The sequence below is a fragment of the Brassica napus genome, chromosome A3 (genome assembly GCF_020379485.1).
Source record: "Brassica napus cultivar Da-Ae chromosome A3, Da-Ae, whole genome shotgun sequence".
NCBI lineage: Eukaryota > Viridiplantae > Streptophyta > Magnoliopsida > Brassicales > Brassicaceae > Brassica > Brassica napus.
Genome location: NC_063436.1, coordinates 29126111 through 29149363, shown reverse-complemented (window position 1 = coordinate 29149363; position 23253 = coordinate 29126111). Strand labels below are relative to the sequence as shown.

At 38.2% G+C, this 23253-nt stretch overlaps 3 protein-coding genes, 1 long non-coding RNA gene and 1 other non-coding gene across 5 annotated transcripts; 4 read left to right on the top strand and 1 right to left on the bottom strand.

Annotated features, from left to right (window-relative positions):
• The first annotated feature begins 4637 nt into the window (after positions 1–4637).
• Positions 4638–5333, top strand: LOC125591366. Its single transcript, XR_007327316.1, has 3 exons — positions 4638–4710; positions 4911–4979; positions 5097–5333. It is a non-coding gene; the product is annotated as an uncharacterized LOC125591366 (long non-coding RNA).
• Positions 5334–12472: 7139 nt separating this feature from the next.
• LOC106441112 (autophagy-related protein 11) lies at positions 12473–17491 on the top strand. Its single transcript, XM_013882902.3, has 5 exons — positions 12473–13968; positions 14477–16040; positions 16112–16332; positions 16449–16662; positions 16800–17491. The coding sequence occupies exons 1-5, from the start codon at positions 13031–13033 to the stop codon at positions 17241–17243; spliced, it is 3381 nt and encodes a 1126-aa protein (XP_013738356.2). The 5' UTR covers positions 12473–13030; the 3' UTR covers positions 17244–17491.
• Positions 17492–17532: 41 nt separating this feature from the next.
• Positions 17533–20099, bottom strand: LOC106441113. Its single transcript, XM_048765471.1, has 6 exons — positions 19794–20099; positions 19419–19715; positions 19180–19353; positions 18987–19093; positions 18583–18866; positions 17533–18457 (listed from the first exon to the last, which is right to left on the bottom strand). The coding sequence occupies exons 1-6, from the start codon at positions 19917–19919 to the stop codon at positions 17742–17744; spliced, it is 1704 nt and encodes a 567-aa protein (XP_048621428.1). The 5' UTR covers positions 19920–20099; the 3' UTR covers positions 17533–17741.
• A 1472-nt stretch (positions 20100–21571) lies between these two features.
• On the top strand, positions 21572–22803 carry LOC106444843. The gene has a single exon (XM_013886270.3). It carries the CDS (start codon positions 22122–22124, stop codon positions 22584–22586), a length of 465 nt encoding a protein of 154 aa, XP_013741724.2. The 5' UTR covers positions 21572–22121; the 3' UTR covers positions 22587–22803.
• Positions 22804–22920: 117 nt separating this feature from the next.
• On the top strand, positions 22921–23026 carry LOC125607690. Its single transcript, XR_007338763.1, has one exon. It is a non-coding gene; the product is annotated as a U6 spliceosomal RNA (small nuclear RNA).
• Positions 23027–23253: the final 227 nt, after the last annotated feature.

Here is a 23253-nt window from a genome sequence, read left to right as displayed (position 1 = left end):
TCTAGTACAATACTAAAAGCCAAATATCCTCAATGGAGAGGCCCTCCACGTCAGAAAAAGTAATCAACCAATGATAGAGCTTTATCTCTCCTTAGAGAGTACCACGTCAGATAATAAGGAGAGGAGAGCCTTTTCAGTTCTCCTTCTCATCAAGAAACGTATGCAGTTATGAAAATCAATCAACGACTTCCACTCCATGAGCTTCAATCCTCTTTATCACTCTGATTGAGTATATATAGAAGTTGCCATGGAGGTAGAAGAGCATTTTCTTTCTTTGCTCATGACCCTTCTTCCTCTCTCCCTCGATTGTTTTAATTTCGTCCCAATGGCGGCGAACTCGACGATCCGGATACCCATTGGTCTATGGATCATCACAAGTTCCCGGGAATGGCTTCAACGCACGAGAAATGTGGCCTTGGTCTTCTAGGTCAGAGCCGTGCCCCTTCATTTCCCTATTTCAGTGATTGGAAATTCGATTACCAATCGGATCTGAAACCTAAGGTGAGTGATCTAATCTGGGCTGGGTTGAATTGATTTGATCTTACGAACTTTGGAAATCTAATTGAACCCAATTCTTCTATCAATGAACCCAATTCTTCTTCGGCTTCTACATTGTTTTGAATGTTATCTGCACAATTATTAATATTCATATACTTGAAAGATAGATATTAAGATTTGATCCAGTTTTTTTTTTTTCGACAGATTTGATCCAGTTTATGATCTGAGTAAAGTCAAACTATCATATTCTTCTTGCTACTGGTTGATGGAAAGGTATGTACGCTTTAAATATGTTTTGTTTTTAATTTGGCATTTGTACACTCCTTCTTACTAATAATTTCCTGATAATTTGGAATCTCTGACAAAAACAAATTTTACTCTTTGTTTCAGCCATAGGTTTTGCTACAGGAAGGATAATTCTCGGATAGACTGAAGTGGTGCAAAACAGAGACTTCAATAAAGTTTGGAAATGTGGCAGATGTGCCACTATTTACAATCCTGTGGGGATACTAGAAGATTTTGCATTGCCTTGGTCATGGTTGCATAATCCTTCGGTTGCTAACAGAGCCAATGGTTTACTTCACCCTGAAGAGCTTTTTGTACAGGCTTGGTACACCCCCAAGACGAACGGTTAACACGGTGGTTTGATATAAGCTGCGGGTGAATGAAATGATGGTAACTTCTGGATTGATCTCCCTCAGTGGGATATTCACAGGCATGTGATGTGGACTTTCTTTCTGTTTATTGGCACATCGATGCTCAATCCACTTTACACATGACCGCATCAGGGAGTACGTTGGTGACGTCGAACATATTGCCTTCCAGATAAGCAAATTTAACGGCTAGGTTACTTAGATGTTCTTCTCCCAGCATAGCCGTGGCGGATCGGCTGATATATCTGATCGGCTGAGCCATTGCCAAGGGTGAACAAGAAGGGTGGTAGGGTCAGTTACATGATCAAGCCAAGGTTTATGAGCTTCAAGCCATGTTTGCAGGGGAAGCAACATATATAACCCACTACTCTACAATTCATGGGGCTTACTTTCATGGTTTCAAGGAAGCCAATAGGCTTCTCAAGCAAATAGGCTTCTCAAGCATTAAAAAGTGATCTTTGAGTGTTTGTTTTAAGATATGTATTTTTGGTCAATGTGTTTAGAAAAGCTTAATCAGTTTTGTAAGATTTTTTTTTAAGAGAGAATAAACTTATATTACATGTCACGATTTTTTATCGAGTAGGAAGCATATAAAAGAAGTGGAGAACAGTTGTAAACTCATCCATGAGTTTTCAAAGAGTTGAGAAGGTTAGAAAACACTTTCTGAACATCCATAAATAAATTGAAATCTAACTAATACTAAAAGGGATATATGAGGAGTAGCTAGGCTGTCCACGTCAGACTGGAAAATCAGCCAATCATAAGGGGTTATTTTGCCACGTCAAACCTGCTACTCACAATTTTGCATTTCGTCGCAGCCGTCTCTTCTAATTCTTCTAATCGTTTCAACTTTCTGCATGTTCTTCCGTTTCTCCAGTCTCGATCATTCATTCCTCTTCTTTAATCTTATATGTGTGATCCATAATACCCTTCCAACTTCCTCTCTTTCTCCCACAACAAGAAGTCAGAGTCAACTTGAAGCTCTACAGCCGCTGGAAGATAGCTTATAGCTCTCGGACTCACTGATTTAGACGGCGACGAGCTTCTCTACCACCAACAAGCCTCTGTGTTTATGCCGTCATCTACTCCACCTTGGCTACTCCGGATTCGTTGCGCATATTTCTTCACGAGAACCAAGCTCTCTCTCTCTCTCTCTCTCGATCTCTCTCTCTGATTTTCGTTTGATTTGGTACAGGAAGGTGGATCGTGAGCAGAGTTGGTTGTCATGAGCTTGAAGACAGAGGAGGTATGGCGTGGTGGTGGTGCTAGCAGCCTCTGCTCACCGGAGAGTGAAGAAAACAAAGGATCTATGGCGTGATGCGGTGGATGAAGATGACGACGTTATGCGGCTGATGATTATTCAACTCAGATTTAGATTTAGGTTTTTTTTTGGTTTGGTTTAGTGTTTTTTTACTTGGTTCAGATTTGGATATATACTTCCATTTGACCTATTTCTAGGAGGCTGGACACAGTGCGAAAGGTGGAGCTCTTATTGGCTTAGAGCTGCTCATCATCGATGAACAGGTTTGAGCTGCTACATGCTCTTGAATGTATCTTCACTGTTCTCATAAGTATTTTGATTGAGTATATATATATGCCTCCTGAGTGTCCTCCTCACCAAATAACTCTATTCTATGATTAAAGAAGATCCTGAAATTTGTCTCCCACATCCTTTGATAATGGCTAATTCCCAATTTCATTTACTTAGCTGAAAGCTTATCACTCTCTTGGAGTTATGCATAAAGATCTGAAGCATGAGAATTTTCTTTTCCCTTTTTCTGATGAAGATTTTTTTTGTTAAATCTACAGACCAAACACAAAGTAATATATTATACGTATGCTTCTCCTTCTCGGATCGGATTATGTCGTAGCAAGGTTTTGTTTACGCTAACTTTTTGTTAGATTCATTCATGTTCTCAATGTAGATTCTCTGGTTATTTCATTTAAATTTAAAGTTTTGGGACAAATCCATCTCTCTCAGCCTGAATTGAACAAGATGTTAAATAAGTCTTCCAATCACTATTAAATAAGAAACCAGTTTTAACGCAACTTCCTCTTCTTTTTTTCCTTTTACAGCTTAAGAGTTGGGCATTGTACCTCATGAGGAGATATTCTTCACCAAGTACACAAGGTGAGTGTGGGAAGTTAATATGTATATCTATCTATGTTTTGCTATGGTTTTAGTCATTGTTTGCTTTTATTGTAACTCTGAATAATTAGTACACTGTTATTCTTTTTCGGTAATTCCAGGCAGCAGCTGGAAAGCATTCAGAAGTTGATGGAACCATTTCCATTGATCAGCTTCCTCACAGGTTTGCTTTACTATTTCTTAACATCCACAAGATATCATTGATCACTAACAACAATGCATGTGCTGACTTTCTTACACTCTTTTAATTCCGGGGAATTGGTTAATTCATTAGTATGTTTTGCTTCCTTGACCTTGTGTTGGAGGGAGCTTTTATATATTATTTTATGATGTAATGTTCATATTTTACTTATGGTCCTTATGTACCTTTTGAAGAAGCCTTTACCATTTGTTTCAGAGCTTGAATCTCATGAATTTGAAACGGAATTTTTAATAGCCAGTGAGGAAGATAAGAAAATGGGACGTCAAAAAGACAGACGTGAATCACGATCGACATTGAAAGTGTGAAGAGCAGGGCCAGAGATAGAGACATGATGAAAAGGATAGTGAATGCGACCGCCACAATGGGAGAAATTGTTATAGACACCTTAGCAAAAAACATAGTGAGAAAAGGGACCGTGAGAGAGACTTTATGGATGATAGTGATCATTACAAAAGTCGAGACCGTGACCGGTACTGATAATGTGTTGCAGTTATTTTCTGGTTTAAGATTGTTGCATTCTTAAGTTGATGGTATCATCATTTATCCACAGGAAGAGGTCTTTCGATCGAGAAAGAGAGGAGAGGCACAGGCCAGGGTCACGCTCTCGCTCGAGCAGCCGCTCTTAACGTAAGTCAAGGTCACAAGACTCACAACATATGGATGAGTCTGAAAATAGATCACGTTCACTTTTACAGGTACAATACTAAAAGCCAAATATCCTCAATGGATAGGCCCTCCACGTCAGAAAAAGTAATCAACCAATGATAGAGCTTTATCTCTCCTTAGAGAGTACCACGTCAGATAATAAGCTATGTAGATAATAAGGAGAGGAGAGCCTTTTCAGTTCTCCTTCTCATCAAGAAACGTATGCAGTTATGAAAATCAATCAACGACTTCCACTCCATGAGCTTCAATCCTCTTTATCACTCTGATTGAGTATATATAGAAGTTGCCATGGAGGTAGAAGAGCATTTTCTTTCTTTGCTCATGACCCTTCTTCCTCTCTCCCTCGATTGTTTTAATTTCGTCCCAATGGCGGCGAACTCGACGATCCGGATACCCATTGGTCTATGGATCATCACAAGTTCCCGGGAATGGCTTCAACGCACGAGAAATGTGGCCTTGGTCTTCTAGGTCAGAGCCGTGCCCCTTCATTTCCCTATTTCAGTGATTGGAAATTCGATTACCAATCGGATCTGAAACCTAAGGTGAGTGATCTAATCTGGGCTGGGTTGAATTGATTTGATCTTACGAACTTTGGAAATCTAATTGAACCCAATTCTTCTATCAATGAACCCAATTCTTCTTCGGCTTCTACATTGTTTTGAATGTTATCTGCACAATTATTAATATTCATATACTTGAAAGATAGATATTAAGATTTGATCCAGTTTTTTTTTTTCGACAGATTTGATCCAGTTTATGATCTGAGTAAAGTCAAACTATCATATTCTTCTTGCTACTGGTTGATGGAAAGGTATGTACGCTTTAAATATGTTTTGTTTTTAATTTGGCATTTGTACACTCCTTCTTACTAATAATTTCCTGATAATTTGGAATCTCTGACAAAAACAAATTTTACTCTTTGTTTCAGCCATAGGTTTTGCTACAGGAAGGATAATTCTCGGATAGACTGAAGTGGTGCAAAACAGAGACTTCAATAAAGTTTGGAAATGTGGCAGATGTGCCACTATTTACAATCCTGTGGGGATACTAGAAGATTTTGCATTGCCTTGGTCATGGTTGCATAATCCTTCGGTTGCTAACAGAGCCAATGGTTTACTTCACCCTGAAGAGCTTTTTGTACAGGCTTGGTACACCCCCAAGACGAACGGTTAACACGGTGGTTTGATATAAGCTGCGGGTGAATGAAATGATGGTAACTTCTGGATTGATCTCCCTCAGTGGGATATTCACAGGCATGTGATGTGGACTTTCTTTCTGTTTATTGGCACATCGATGCTCAATCCACTTTACACATGACCGCATCAGGGAGTACGTTGGTGACGTCGAACATATTGCCTTCCAGATAAGCAAATTTAACGGCTAGGTTACTTAGATGTTCTTCTCCCAGCATAGCCGTGGCGGATCGGCTGATATATCTGATCGGCTGAGCCATTGCCAAGGGTGAACAAGAAGGGTGGTAGGGTCAGTTACATGATCAAGCCAAGGTTTATGAGCTTCAAGCCATGTTTGCAGGGGAAGCAACATATATAACCCACTACTCTACAATTCATGGGGCTTACTTTCATGGTTTCAAGGAAGCCAATAGGCTTCTCAAGCAAATAGGCTTCTCAAGCATTAAAAAGTGATCTTTGAGTGTTTGTTTTAAGATATGTATTTTTGGTCAATGTGTTTAGGAAAGCTTAATCAGTTTTGTAAGATTTTTTTTTAAGAGAGAATAAACTTATATTACATGTCACGATTTTTTATCGAGTAGGAAGCATATAAAAGAAGTGGAGAACAGTTGTAAACTCATCCATGAGTTTTCAAAGAGTTGAGAAGGTTAGAAAACACTTTCTGAACATCCATAAATAAATTGAAATCTAACTAATACTAAAAGGGATATATGAGGAGTAGCTAGGCTGTCCACGTCAGACTGGAAAATCAGCCAATCATAAGGGGTTATTTTGCCACGTCAAACCTGCTACTCACAATTTTGCATTTCGTCGCAGCCGTCTCTTCTAATTCTTCTAATCGTTTCAACTTTCTGCATGTTCTTCCGTTTCTCCAGTCTCGATCATTCATTCCTCTTCTTTAATCTTATATGTGTGATCCATAATACCCTTCCAACTTCCTCTCTTTCTCCCACAACAAGAAGTCAGAGTCAACTTGAAGCTCTACAGCCGCTGGAAGATAGCTTATAGCTCTCGGACTCACTGATTTAGACGGCGACGAGCTTCTCTACCACCAACAAGCCTCTGTGTTTATGCCGTCATCTACTCCACCTTGGCTACTCCGGATTCGTTGCGCATATTTCTTCACGAGAACCAAGCTCTCTCTCTCTCTCTCTCTCGATCTCTCTCTCTGATTTTCGTTTGATTTGGTACAGGAAGGTGGATCGTGAGCAGAGTTGGTTGTCATGAGCTTGAAGACAGAGGAGGTATGGCGTGGTGGTGGTGCTAGCAGCCTCTGCTCACCGGAGAGTGAAGAAAACAAAGGATCTATGGCGTGATGCGGTGGATGAAGATGACGACGTTATGCGGCTGATGATTATTCAACTCAGATTTAGATTTAGGTTTTTTTTTGGTTTGGTTTAGTGTTTTTTTACTTGGTTCAGATTTGGATATATACTTCCATTTGACCTATTTCTAGGAGGCTGGACACAGTGCGAAAGGTGGAGCTCTTATTGGCTTAGAGCTGCTCATCATCGATGAACAGGTTTGAGCTGCTACATGCTCTTGAATGTATCTTCACTGTTCTCATAAGTATTTTGATTGAGTATATATATATGCCTCCTGAGTGTCCTCCTCACCAAATAACTCTATTCTATGATTAAAGAAGATCCTGAAATTTGTCTCCCACATCCTTTGATAATGGCTAATTCCCAATTTCATTTACTTAGCTGAAAGCTTATCACTCTCTTGGAGTTATGCATAAAGATCTGAAGCATGAGAATTTTCTTTTCCCTTTTTCTGATGAAGATTTTTTTTGTTAAATCTACAGACCAAACACAAAGTAATATATTATACGTATGCTTCTCCTTCTCGGATCGGATTATGTCGTAGCAAGGTTTTGTTTACGCTAACTTTTTGTTAGATTCATTCATGTTCTCAATGTAGATTCTCTGGTTATTTCATTTAAATTTAAAGTTTTGGGACAAATCCATCTCTCTCAGCCTGAATTGAACAAGATGTTAAATAAGTCTTCCAATCACTATTAAATAAGAAACCAGTTTTAACGCAACTTCCTCTTCTTTTTTTCCTTTTACAGCTTAAGAGTTGGGCATTGTACCTCATGAGGAGATATTCTTCACCAAGTACACAAGGTGAGTGTGGGAAGTTAATATGTATATCTATCTATGTTTTGCTATGGTTTTAGTCATTGTTTGCTTTTATTGTAACTCTGAATAATTAGTACACTGTTATTCTTTTTCGGTAATTCCAGGCAGCAGCTGGAAAGCATTCAGAAGTTGATGGAACCATTTCCATTGATCAGCTTCCTCACAGGTTTGCTTTACTATTTCTTAACATCCACAAGATATCATTGATCACTAACAACAATGCATGTGCTGACTTTCTTACACTCTTTTAATTCCGGGGAATTGGTTAATTCATTAGTATGTTTTGCTTCCTTGACCTTGTGTTGGAGGGAGCTTTTATATATTATTTTATGATGTAATGTTCATATTTTACTTATGGTCCTTATGTACCTTTTGAAGAAGCCTTTACCATTTGTTTCAGAGCTTGAATCTCATGAATTTGAAACGGAATTTTTAATAGCCAGTGAGGAAGATAAGAAAATGGGACGTCAAAAAGACAGACGTGAATCACGATCGACATTGAAAGTGTGAAGAGCAGGGCCAGAGATAGAGACATGATGAAAAGGATAGTGAATGCGACCGCCACAATGGGAGAAATTGTTATAGACACCTTAGCAAAAAACATAGTGAGAAAAGGGACCGTGAGAGAGACTTTATGGATGATAGTGATCATTACAAAAGTCGAGACCGTGACCGGTACTGATAATGTGTTGCAGTTATTTTCTGGTTTAAGATTGTTGCATTCTTAAGTTGATGGTATCATCATTTATCCACAGGAAGAGGTCTTTCGATCGAGAAAGAGAGGAGAGGCACAGGCCAGGGTCACGCTCTCGCTCGAGCAGCCGCTCTTAACGTAAGTCAAGGTCACAAGACTCACAACATATGGATGAGTCTGAAAATAGATCACGTTCACTTTTACAGGTAGAATAGTGGTGGACAGCAAGATGGTTGGAGATTGCAGGAGTCATGTCTGCGCTATCACCACAATGCATAAAACATTAACTCTTGGAGCATAGTTGTTACTGTTTGAGGAACTCAAGGTCATGAATATGAGAGAATCTGGTAATGTTTTAGCCGAAAAGAAGAAAAAGCCTAAGGTGATCTGAAACAGAACAAATGAGTATGCTTATGTTTTGAAATCTGCTATAAAAACGAGTATAGTTAGAAGCTTTGGCAGATTCACTTTTTCTTCTTGTGTCTCTTATTCATTTTATAACTTTTTTGTGTGGCAACATTTACTTTCTGTTCGCCTAAGGTTTGGTTTCTAATATAATTCTGATTCGTATCATAATGGAATAATATAAAACATTTCAAATTTGCATATTTAAATAAAATCACAGTGAAACTTATGGCTTAGTTTTGTAAAAATCTTGAAATTCAAAAATAAGTATTCGTAGGGGATGCTTGAAACAAATAATTCTTCAAATATAACACATATATGATTCCTATAGACTCATGAAACTGATATGCTGTGAAAACTTAGTTGCGCATTTAGGATTCTTGAGGTGATCAATTTTTACTAAAAAGGACTTTACATATTAGATTTCTTAAACTAATAAATTTTTGCCTTTTAAGTATTGTTTGGAACTCATATTTTAACTATAAATAGGAAAAAAACGTAAAAGTTTACGAAGGGTGCTATTATTACAACATATCCTTCAATTTAATAAAATGGAATTGGTCAAGTAAGCTGTACAATGAATATCTGTAAACATGTTTGAATATCCCATAATTAAAATACGTTAGAGCTTCATATAGCAAAAGAGAGTTTCAGCATTTACTCTCAGTAGTATATTTTATACAGGAGATGCCCAAGATAGAATGATTTTAAATATAAAAAAATGTTGAACTGCTCAAGAAAATTCCTTTTGGCTTATAAGTATGGATAAACGATCTGAAACAACCTACACATAGCCATACATAAAGTTAAATACTAAATGGTCACAATATCAAATGATAAGAAGTTTTATATAATGCCATATTCATATTTATCATCATATAATCTTACATAAAAAACCTCAAAGCAAAAAATAAAATAAAACCAAAAAAAACAATCACAAAGGATATGAAACAAGTATAAAGAAAAAAATTGTCTGTATTATTTGTTCAATACATAACATGAATTTTCATTTAAAATACATTTCATTTTTTCAAATAATTAATAAAATTGACATATACTAATAGTATTTTATTGTTTACTGTGACGCACTACCAAATCATCAACGGCCTTGAACGCGTCGTGGAAGGTTCAACAGAAGCCAAATACATTCATGTGGTTGCGATGGCGTTTAGATTGGAGGCCGGTTTTCTAATAATGTATAAGGAGGTATGGAGTTTGTGGATTGGGCTTAATAATCCGACGTCCAGTATTCAAACCGACTCGGGTTTATACAAACCGGTTTGCAAAACAGCATTAAGAGTTTCTGTCTGAGATCTCTATATCTAATGGTACAATACTTTCCAATTTCCTTAGTAGTATAATAATAATAACATGTATCATATCACTTAGTAGGAAAATAAAATGTTACTGTCTTCAAATTTAGTTTTGAAAAGAAAATTTTCGTTTATCTCATTTATTTACAATATTATACCAAATAAGTTTGTATAAAGATCAATTTAGATTAGAGCATCACCAATGAATGCAATTTTAGAAGTTTTTTTGTAATTTTTAAAAAAATTCTATTTTGCTTTCCACTATTCCAAAATTGTTTAATAATTAACTTAAGAGTCTACAAAAGTAATGGAAGTATTTTCTACTCTAACATACACACAATATTGCAAGGTCATATATTTTCTACGCAATACATCTCCATATGTAAAATGCACATAATCTATCAAAAGTATTTTTATGTAGTATCTAAACATGGAATCGTTCATATGTAGTATTCCAAATTTTTATATAAAAATATTTATTTACAAAATAATAAATAACAAATAAATTTTAATATTAAAATAAATTAAAGTTTCAAAATTCAAAGATTTATTCAATCATTTTTATATGTCATCAACCTTTACATATGATGTATAAAGCTATATATGATACATAGAAATAATAGAAAATATTAAATATAACAATATTATTGTATTTACTTAAATTTATGCTAACTAACATATTCTTAACCAATTTCAGACTATTTCTTTTTTATGAACCTCAACGCAACTTCTGGTCTACAAAAGACTTAATCTGTTTCTTATATTATTTATGTTTACTTGGCTAATTGCATAAACTTAATATTCACCAATTTTCCAAATATTTTAGAAAATACAATACTTTCATTCCAAACAAAAACATCAAAACTTATAATCAAAAATCGATTATCAACACATTTTTCCGCGCATCGCGCGGAGAGAGGACCTAGTACTTTTAAAATTAATCATTGTTCCTCAATGAATAATTCCTTGATATTTAATTTACCTTATCAACTTCCAGAAGCTTAGACATGCGGTATTAAAAGACCTTCACGTCTTTTCACTTGAAAAATAAGTATAAGTAAACAATACTTGCCTTATTACCAATGTATTATGAAAAATAAAACAGTAATAGTATCTATGATTTTAAAACTGGTAATTGAGTTATACAAAGAATGTTTTGGACCTTTTGATGAGAGCGTTGAGTCAGTGAATATGTTTTGATATTTTTACAGAAAAAAAAACAGAAACAAGAGCTTTCATGCTCTTACGTATATTAAGCTATTTATGTGTGCTGTTTTACGTGTTTTATATTCTTACAGACGGAAGGAAAAATGATATTTATAGATCAAGTTAACAAACACAGCAAAGGCAATCACCAAAAAGAAAAAAACACAGCAGACGCAATTAGCTAGTAAGTCATATTCATTCCATCTATTCTATTATATATGTATTTAGAAATTCGATACATGATATGCATATCACTCTTTTTGTTTACAACTATATCTAAGAATTATATAATTGGTAAATGCATAGAAGAATACAAAAATTCCAAAGATTCCCATGTGGAAGCTCAACCAATCTGATACTAAGTACTAGCCTTTGGAATTATGTGAGATTATCTTTTTGACCATAGCTATTCATAAATATCATTAAACAATCAAGAGGTGGTCTTGAAAACCTTTTGTCAAGAAAAAAACAATCAAGAGGTGGTCCATATATATACACCTTATTGTTGTGGAAAACTTACTCATCTAAAGAGTGCAACATATGATTATGATATCTAGAAAAGATTAATTTAAGAAAACTGATGTTATTTGCATAAACTAAATCGAATGGTCTCCGATCCAAACGAGAAAAGATTTAGAAATTAATTAATTATTTACTCCTACGTAGTAAGGTTGAATGCAACTATTTTTTCTACAAGTTTTCCTTACAAAAAATAAACCAGTAGCAGCCAAAAAAACGTGTAGAAACATTATAATACCACTTTCAAGATCAATTTCAATGCCAAGCTGTTTGCATGCTTAATTTTAATCATATTTCTCTCCAATAATAATGGACCGCCTATGGACATTTTTGTGTGTATGTGGACCAATTCACATCACATGCAAATCAAGATGATCATATGATATAAAATGCTAAATCTACTTTTATGCATAGATGTGTGTTCCACCAATTTTCATTAATACAAACACAAGCTTATCATATCATACGTAGACAATGAACTCGGATAAGGTTATGGCCACAATGGTTCTTATCCAAAACAACTGTTGGATTGGATTGATTAGGTCGAGATTGAGATTTTTAATGAACCAGACATATAATTTTAGTTTCTTTTAAACCAAATTGAAGTTAACAAAGTCAAAATAACTTAATCAAACCCGATGTAACACGTTTATTATATTTTAAATCTGGTAGGGCTAAGTCATAAAGATTGATACGACTTTGATGATGTAGAAGGTTTATATTAATATACGTAACTATTGGGGTGAAACCAAAATAGTTAAAGAGTTACAGCGCTCAATTGAAAATAATAAAAATTAAAACAATTACATTTTTATAAAATAAAATAAAATAAGACGAGGCTCTCTATCTGTTCTGTTCTTCTCTCTTGTCCAGAGGGAGAAAGGCGACTCTGCGTTGTGTTGCGTGAGAGAGGAAGAACCTTCTCCGTAACTTTCCATTAATAACATATTGAAAACAAACAAAAGAGAAGAAGAAGAAGAAGATGAAGCCTTTCGGAGGTTTTTTGAGGATATTAAAATTGTTTAATTTTTAATCCTTTTGATCTCTATCGAGTTTGACACTCGTCTCTTCACGCAATCGCGTTCGTTTCCTCGTATCGCGTCTGCTTTTTGCGTCTAGGATTTGCTTAGAGTTCGTTCCTTTTGATAAAAAAAAAAGTTTGTTCTGGGTACTTAGGAAAGTATATATTAGTACTAGATTTGGCTTAAAGTTGGAGACTTTGAGGATATCTCGTGGTGGGTTCCTTGGAAAGTACAATCGATTGTGGTCGTTGATGAATCTGTGTGTTGGTCAAGGGTCGAAGATATAGAAAGCATTAGTCTTTAATTCGAATTGGTTTGGCTCCCATCTCTGTTTCCTAATTGATTAGGTGAGTCACCTTCCCTACGATGAGTGCAAGCTTCACTGATGATGAAGGCAAGCTTACTCTCTGCGTGGCTGAGAACGGCCACTCATTTGCATTTGAATGCAGCGAGACAACTTCAGTTGAATCCGTGATGCGTTTCGTTGAGTCTGTCTCCGGCATTAGCTTCTCCGACCAGCTCCTCCTCTCGCTGGACATGAGACTCGAGCCACAGAAGCTGCTTTCTTCCTTCGGGCTTCCCGCAGGTGATAGAGAAGTCTTTGTTTTCAACAAAGCTATGCTGCAAAGCAACTCTCATCCGCCATCACCGGAAGATGTGGATTTAGAGGAGGTAGTTGATGCTTTACCACCTGCGGCTTCTTTACATGAACATCACCCCTTGGACGATGCGTCAGATCCAGCTTTAAAGGCCTTACCTTCGTACGAGAGGCAGTTCAGATACCATTTCCTTAGAGGCCGCGCTATCTACAACTGCACGGTCCTGAAGCATGAGAACTGCGAGAGGTTTGCCAGAGAGCAGAAGGTACAGCAGCGCGCTGTTGAAGTTGCAACCGCGAACCTGGAGCAGTACTACAGGGTGATCTACCAGAACTACCTCGAGTTTATGAAGCGTTACAAGCATCAGCACCGTCTCCACTCTGATCTCCTGATGAATTTCGGAAGGGATGTTGAGAAGCTGAGGTCGGTTAAGATCCACCCTTACCTGCAAACCGATTCGAGGAAATGTTTACTGGATTTTGTCAAGGAAGATAAGTTATCACAGGCTGTGGAGAGTTGTGGGAGCTCTCACAGGCAGTTTGAGAATAAGATTGCGCAGTTCCAGCAGATGTTTGTGGAGGTCAAGCGCAAGGTGGAGGAGTTGTTTGCTTGCAGGGCTTCCTTATCGATGGAGAACTTGGAAGTGACTGTTAAGGAGCACCAACACTTCATTAATGAGCAAAATAGCATAATGCAATCTCTCAGGTTTGTTCACTTTGTAAACTGAGAACACCTTTTCATTTGTCTCTACTGGGAAATTTTATGTTGGTATGTAGCAGTGCTCAAGAAATCTCTAGTCGGTAACTAGGCTTTTTGCAGAGTACTAGCGACTAGGCCGATTATAGTAAGAGTTAATGAATTATTTATTTATTTTCTATGTAAGATATTTTAGTTTTTTGAGTTCAATCATAAAATTATTTTGATGAATAATCAAAATTAGATATATAAAGCAAAAGAAAGTAGACAAATTTGTGGATCTATATCAACATTATTGCTTAATTTAACAGATTTATATTGATTAAAACCGATTTTAACCAATTTGTAACTGTTTTAACCAATTTGAATCGTATAAATCAGATTTAAAGAAAATTGTTTCGACTAGGCTGGTGCCTAGACCGATTTTTAGAACTGTAGTCAATTCAAATGGTGACTTTCTCCCTTTTACACATGAAAATTTCTGCTATCTGACAGTGTTTTATGAATCCTGAAACAGCAAAGATGTCAATACGGTTAAGAAGCTTGTGGATGATTGTATGTCAAGCCAATTTTCCTCATCCCTCCGACCTCATGACGCTGTTTCAGCCCTGGGTCCTATGTACGAAGTGCATGACAGGAGCCACCTTCCCCAGATGCATGCTTGCTATGACTCCATCTCAGAACTCCTGGAATATTTCAAAAACAAGAAGAATGAGATGAACACCTTTGTACATACTTACATGCAAAAGATAACATTCGTCACATACATCATCAAAGACGCTAAGTTACAGTTTCCTGTTTTTAGAGAGGCGATGGTGCGTCAGGACGACTTATTCGCAGACCTGAAGTTAGTCCGCGGTGTTGGCCCCGCTTACAGGGCATGCCTTGCTGAGGTTGTGAGGAGAAAAGCCTCTATGAAGCTTTACATGGGCATGGCTGGGCAGTTGGCGGAGAAGCTTGCTATGAAGAGGGAGGCAGAGGTCAGGAGACGTGAGGAGTTTCTTAAAACGCATGGTCCCTTTGTACCTCGTGATGTGTTGGCCTCAATGGGTTTATATGATACTCCCACTCAGTGTGATGTCAATGTCTCTCCTTATGATACTAGTTTGATCAGTATTGAAATGGCAGATGTTGATAGATATGCTCCTGAGTATCTTGTTGGGTTACAGTTAAAGATTGCATCCTCAGGGAGTTCTGCTGAGGCTGAGGAGATAGGTGTAGACACTTTAGATAAAGACAGTTTTGACGATATCCTAGAGGCCTCAGAGTTAGTGGAGATAGCTGGAACAAGCAAGATGGAAGTTGAGAACGCGAAATTAAAAGCTGAACTTGCTTCTGCGATCTCTCGGATTTGTTCATTAGGTCCCCAAGTTGAATACGAGGAGATAGATGAAAGTGAAATAGAAAATTTATTGAAAAACGCAGCGCAGAAAACAGAAGAGGCTCTCCAGGCCAAAGATGAGTATGGGAAACATCTCCTATATATGCTCAAGGAGAAACAAAGACATTGTGATTCGTATGAGAAGCGCATCCGCGAACTGGAACAGCGTCTCAACGATGAGTATTCACAGGGACAGAGACGTGTTAATAACAAGGATGTCTCTGGTGGCTTAAACCTTCTGCACGAAAAAGCTTCAGGTGGTTTGGAAGGCAGCAAAGCTCATGTGTCCGGTTCTGAGCCCATGGATGAGGTCTCCTGTGTTTCAAACCATTCTAGCAAGCAGCCGTGTAAAGCTAGGGAAGGTATGGATGAGAATATGGTGGATTCCTCCTCTCTGGTTCTCAGTCATCCTCTTGATTCATCGATGCTGGAAAGCCAGCAAAACAATGAGAAAGGTGGAAAGGATAATTTGGTGGGGGGAATGGGTGTGTTTCTAAGTAACAGTTCAACAGCCGAGAGCCCAACTAAATCTTTAGATACCAAACACACTGATGATATTATTTTGGAGCTTAGAAATGAGCTGATGGAGAAGTCCAGTAAACTGAATGAGACTGAGTCCAAGCTAAATGGTGCTGTGGAAGAGGTAGCCAGTCTGAGCAGAGAGTTGGAAATGAATCAGAAACTTCTCGAAGAATCCCAGGTTTTGCAGCTATTTTATCTGCCTAAATTTTTCTTTCTGATGTTGTAAGTAATACTTTCTTTGATTGTTAGATGAACTGTGCGCATTTGGAGAACTGCTTACATGAAGCAAGAGAAGAAGCTCAGACGCATCTTTGTGCTGCTGATCGTAGAGCGTCTGAGTATAATGCACTTCGTGCCTCATCTGTGAAGATACGAGGTCTCTTTGAAAGATTCCGGAGCTCTGTCTGTGCTGGTGGTGGGGTTACTGGTTTTGCTGACTCCTTGCGTACTTTGGCTCAAGCTTTAGACAAGTAAGTTCCAAAACTATAGTCATTGCTTTCAAAACTATAGTCCTTTGTTTCTAGTTTATATGGCGGTTAGTTTATCCACTTTTTCAAGCTCTTTTCCTGCTTTGGAAATTTCACAGCTCCATTAATGACGGTGAAGATGATGGTACTGTTGAGTTCCGGAAATGCATCCGAGTCCTCGCAGACAAAGTTAGCTTCCTCTCCAAACACCGGGAGGAGTTACTTGAAAAGTGCCGGAATCTTGATGCTACAATTGAGCAGACAAGAAAGGACTTGGGGGAGAAGAAAGAGCTGGTGAAAACATTGTACACTAAGCACCAACTTGGGAAGCAGGTAGAGACTCACTGTTATCTCTAATAGCAGTCATTTTTTTAATTGTTGGGCTGCATTCCGAACTTGCTTTCTCTGGATATATGACTTGGAGTGTCCTTTGTTTTGAATGAGAGTATTGGTCAAATTTTTGTGGACAGGCAAATAAGGAAAAGATATCATTCGGTCGTCTTGAAGTCCATGAGATAGCAGCATTTGTCCTAAACCAAGCAGGACATTACGAGGCGATCAACAGGAACTGCCCAAACTACTACTTATCCTCTGAGTCCGAGGCATTGTTCACAGAACACCTCCCAAACCGGCCTACATACATTGTTGGACAGATTGTCCACATAGAGCGTCAAGCAGTGAAGCAGTCATCACCACTTTCAGCTTCTGCATCTCCTGTGGCTGCTAGTAAGACAGATTATCTCGGCTCAGAGCAGGGCTCAAGAAATCTGGCATCAAGTTCAATGTCAACATCATCTTCAGGAACAACAACAACAATAACAACAAACCCTTATGGTCTTTCTTCAGGATGTGAATACTTCATAGTGACAATAGCAATGCTGCCTGACACTTCTATTCATCAACAAGCTTCCTGATCCCTTTGCTTGTTCTTAAGGCAGATAGATGTGATGGAAGAAACCCCCTCTCCCCTTCCCAAAAAGAAGATGTAAATACTTTTTATTCAAATAACTATCAATAACCGGACAGCCCTTGTTTGTTTTGTGGGTGTTGGGTTTCATTTCTCCCTTTTTAACTATTTTATTTCCATATCTTTCTTCTTCCTGTAAAGCTGATGATCACTGATCTTAGATTCCTAGTTTAATCTCTTATCCCCTTGTACTTACTCTGCTTTGCTTTTAATGCTGTAATAAAAGAACAACGTAATTATATAAAAATAAAAGTTTACGATTAATAATGGAATGCCTACCACTCTTGAGACATTGTTTTAGATATTTGAAAACACGTTTCTTCAAATCCATGATGGGGTTTTAGTAACCAAAAGAGACTTTTGATTTACATGAAAAAAAAAAAAAACTAATAGTTCAGGCTTCTATACTTGCCAAATCCTGAAAACAAAAGCAGAATCTATAGAATTATCTATTATATGCATCACCATCTTCTTCTGAAATGTTGGACAAGAACTTCGGCAAGGATGTGATTCGGGGGAGGTGCAAGAGCAAATCGCTGAACGAGTCTTTTCTCAACATACCCTGTGGTTTGCTGCTGGAAGCAGGATCAAGAACTCTGTTGTTGTTGTTGGCAGACACTGTCCCATTCAGATCATGGAGTTCAGACTTAAATCCACCTGACACTTCAGTATTGAGCTGTGAGTTTGCAGCGACGTTGGGTTCCTTGTACAAGAGGTTGAACAAAGAATTAACCCTTGGCATGAGAGACTTCTCGTCTGGTGTATCGAACTGGATATTATCACTTAGCAATTGCTGTTTCAAGATCTCGAATTTCTCCAGATGTTCTGGATGGTTTCCACCAGCAGAATCAGAGAGAAGTCCAACAAAATCGCTCACTGAGATGGATTGTTGTAATCCAGGTACTTTTATCTGACTCGAATCAGTTATGTTTCTTGAATCAGATAAGAATGCAACCAAATCACTCACTGACATAGATTGATTCAGCCCAGCTTCTTCTTCAACCTGATTCGAATCTATAGTGTTCTTTGAATCACCGAGAACTGCAAGGAAATCACTCAGTGATATAGCTTTGTGTAGACCAATCTGACCACAATCCGTTGTGTTTCTTGAGTTGACTGCTTCAGCACCTCCAATTCCTTCATTTGCGCGAGCATCTATCACTAGAGATGAATGAAACAAACAAGCAGAAAAAGAAAACACACAATCTTAATGTGGTTCAAAAAGCGAAAATGGAAAAAACCTAAGGAGGTATGAAAGCAACTAGAATGTGCAGTTATCACAATACCTGAGCTGGGAGATGGTGCTTCGTGAGACAGATACATATGTTCAGATGATGACTGAGCCCCAACGGGAGATGCTATTGAAGGACCCGTGCCAAGATTCAAATTCCCATAAGGATATCCCTTTGATTCACTTGGATCCTCAAAGATAGATTGCCGAGCATCAAAGTAGGGAAAGTCCATGATTATCTCTGGCTCACGGCTTAGATGGAAAAGACGATGATCACATTGCACAAGCTTTTCGAAATGTTTGTTCATTATCCCTTGAGCACATTGCAGAAAATGCTTCCTAACAAATCACATAGAAACTATCGTCAGGTGAAGCTAGGACCAGTCATAAAATGCTAAGTTTTTTCAATTACACGAATCGTTTCCTCCTAAGAGCAGAGGACACAAGATATATCTGTACCTGTACAAGCTGGCTTGGCCATCGGTGAAGTCTGATGTTGCCTGCCACAAAGTATGTTTTCTAGGCTGTGGGTTTGTTTCCCGAAAAAATAAAGGCTGCCTAGAAAGCTGAAAAAAAAAAAAGAGATCAGAGATTAGAGTCAGAACAAAGCGTACGATGTGTGAATGAAAAAAAGCATGAGTGAATATTGTACCACGAGAGTCAACGTTCCAGGTCCATCTTCAGGACAGTTTGCCTTTAAACCCACAATATCCGACCACTGGATCTCGATTTTACTCTTGAGACCTTGTTCCAGCACTTCCCAAACAAGTTTATGTTTTGCAAAGTAACACTTCGCCACCAAATCACCTTCATACCTTGATTTGTACTATCAAAAACAGAACCCTGTCAAGTCAGAACCATAAAACATAAATCAAATTGCTCAAGGCTCACCTCCCACTTGCCAATCTTTAAAACCGAAGCAGGAAAGTTGGAAGCTTTCAGCTTCTCAATACTCCCTGGAGCTAACGCCGCTCCAGCTGAAGCAGCAGCGATACATTTACTCTCTTTCTTAACACCCGCTGTTTGCATCGTTTCAGCTTTTGAGTCACCACTCTGCGTTAGCCTCATCTGAATCAAATCCAACAAAGACGGACTCTTCCTAAGGCTTAGTCCAAGAGGACTCGGCTCATCAAGAGGGTTATACTTAGCCGGTACCATTGGCGACGAGCTAGTCCCAGAGCTCCATAACTAAATCGTTCCATTCAGCAAATAAATTTCATAAAAAAAAGTAAACTTTACAATCAAATTCGCAGAGAAAGAACAAACCCTAGATCGCTTGTTGAGAGGAGCGTGCTCTTCTTCCAAATCATCCTCCACGATCTCCAATTTCACCGGAAACTCAGCTCGGCGCTTCGCCGACAATTCAGACTCCGATCTCCTCATTTCCACCATCCAAACACGAATCACTTCGAAACCCAAAATCGGATAAGTCAATCAGCTCGCGAAATCACGAAGAAGGAAACAAAAGTCGGAATCTTTCACAGAGGATTGATTGATTATCAATCAGCAAACCCTAGAAATTAATAAGAGATCGATTGATTGAAAAAAAAGAGGATTCTCCTCGACGCGTGTTTCCCGCGACTGTAACGCCACGCGCTATTGTTATTTGAAGAGTGAAAATTCCCAAATTATCCACCGCTTGTGCCGTTGAATAGAGGACTACTTTAGTCATTTTACGGTTATCGCTGGCGAACAGCCAGTATATATTGGGTGGGTCCCGTATTTGCTTATTCTTGTGACGGCTATAGGTAGAGAATTTGCCAAGTGTTTCTCTCTTTTTTTTTTTTTTCCGTCAATAGATGATTTTATAACTTAATGGGCCAAGCCCAGAATTACAAACAAAGGCCCAAGGCCTACCAAAACGAAACCCTAGAGAGAAACTAAAACGGCGCCGCCGTTCGCTCACGGCGTGCCCCCGCTTCCAGCCACCACCGGTGATCAACCCAGCGATCCACCGGCAGAACCGACACTCACTGACTTCCAAACTTCAACGCCGCAAACGCTTCCAACCGCGAGTTCCCAATAGTGGAGAGAGTCAATCGGTAATCCGAGATCTCATCCGTCTCCTTTCGTCGCCGGAACTGGGAGGAAGCTTCGCCGGCACAACCAAACCTTCAACATCGGATAGCTTCGATCGTCTTCCGACGAGAACTCCTCCAACTAGACCAAACCGAAACCGCAAAAACCAAGGATAAAAAACAAACCCTAACAACCCTAGGAGACTAAAAGCCGGCGGTGCAAGGCAAAGAACACCTTCACCCCCCGGAAACTGGAGCCGGCGAAAGCGGAGCTAACGAAGCCTCCGCCTCCCGGAAACTAGACCGGCGGCAGTGGATCTGTAGAAGCCTCCACCTCCCGGGAAAACCTAATCTGACAAACCGACCTCACCCCACCTCACCCTTAACCCAGTCGCGTCGTTACTCCAGCCACCGCGCCACCACGTGTGTCTGTTCACTCCCCGAGTTGACCACCCCGGATGGGAACTGGACAGAGCTCCGACAAAACGAACAGGAAGAGAAGGTGAAAAAGAAGCCGGGGAACGTTTTTAACCAAAAGAAAATGGACTCCGGCGACGGCACGGACGCTCACGCGCCGGCCGTACGCCGGGTCCAAAACCCAGATCTGCTTTCTCTCTCTGTTCTCCACCAAGTGTTTCTCTCTTCACTGCCTAAATTAACTTGCCATTTTTGTGGTCACTATGTCAACAATGTTTCTTTAAGCCACTTATGGTAATCTAACTTAAATTAATTACAATCTTATCTTAATCCTACACAAATGAAATCAACTTTCCAGTATTTGTCAAAAGTTGAACAAGATAAAAAGTGCAAGCATTGAAGCTTTAAAAACTTTTTGAATGAAAAATAGTATTGGTTCCAATCTTAAATTTTCATTCTAATTGTAGTTGAAGCTTTGAAGATGAAACAAGACTTCAAAAAAATCGGTTAAAAGTGATACATTTTCTTAGTATATGCTTTGAATGTTAACAAACACATATTATCAAATAACTAGAGATCAACTTACAAAAATACAAAACTGGAACATACTCATTCTTAATTCTTGATTATTTTAGTAAACATATATTTCGAATGTGTATAATTGCAAGAACTATCATCTTTGTCACGTCCAATATTTGAATATAGAAAACAAATCTCCATAACTAGAATACTTTTTTTTGTATTTTGATGATAAACTAAATTTCGTCGCATTTCATCTTAATTGGTATTTATATAAGTTTATTCGTACACATAAAAACATATCATCTAATTAATTAAGATTGCAAAAATATTTAAAATGATTTTGATCCAACAATAATTCAATGTTATAGGTCCTTCATCTACGGACGTCCCTCTCTTATGGATTGGCCAATGACTAATGGCTATTCTTGTCAAATTATAAGTCGCACACAAACAAAAGATATCCTCTTGTGGTTTCTTTCTTCTCAACGCTATTTTTTCGTTTGTGTGTGATTTATTCGGTTTATCCTTGGTTCAAGCTGATCATCCTCAACATATCAACCTTGTAATTAAATGGAGGATGATATAGTAGTACCCTTAAACGTTCATTGTTGATCCTTCTTCATCTTTGAGATCAATAATGCCTGTGCCAGATCCACAGGCGGGGAGGGCATTCATCTGTCTCATTACCTTGTTTCTTTTCTTGTCCATAGCTGTCGGAGGCGGTTGTCTGATTGCATACACAATCCTACCTTACCCTCCAATATGGCTCTCTTACCTTGGCATTTTCTTTGTTTGTCTCCCTTGGTTCTTTTGGATTCTAACCTTTGTATACCGCATCATTTCACGCACTTTTGGATTTAGGATGGTCATTGGATCCGGTGGTAATGATAACACCGCGAACAGAGAGACCATGCCATCTGATCTTGACCCTCCCGAAAAATCATTAGAGCCTCTTGATAATGATGATCCAGAGGATATAGCTCATCCACAAGGCCAAGTTCTAGTGTCCATGGAAGGGAACCAATCAAAGAAACGAATGTCAACCTCAAGTGTTGGTTCACATGAAAGTGAGATGCCATTAGCCATTTCTATGGCCTCATGATCATAAATATTTTGATACAAAATGTGATATTGCCATAGACAACATGAAGGAGATACTAACCAGATTCGTAGCCTCTTGAAGATATGGGAATTTTTGTTGTTTTTAGATTTTATAGGGTAGATAAACAATTGGTATTTATGTAACTATATTGTATATATCTGTAACTAGTTTGGTAATGTAATTCTGTTGCGAAGCCTTCGATTTTAGGGCTGAGAGTTGGAGTTTTTTTAACTTGACAAACAAGCCAATATATTTGAATGTTGAGTACTAAATGCTGGCATCTGCAAATCGGTTAGTTAATGATCACATGATGATAACAAGAAGAAAAAAACAAGTTTCTTCCGGTGCATCCGTTGAAATTGGAACAATACAAATAAGATTAGCATAGCCTCTCTGCAAAGATGACATTTACAAAAATCGAAAATGGTCAACAAAGATTCAAAAGACAAATCCATTATATATTAATTGAGAAACATTACAACCTTTAAGTGTAGCCACGTGTCATCACCAAAATGAAATTCAGAATCCTTAGAAAATATGTTGGTCCAATTAAGTATATATTATACTTTTCATTAAACTAATCATACAATTAATTAAAGTGTACAATTACTATTTTATTTTCTTTCCTTAAATAAAACCTACGGAATTACCAAATATGACTAATATA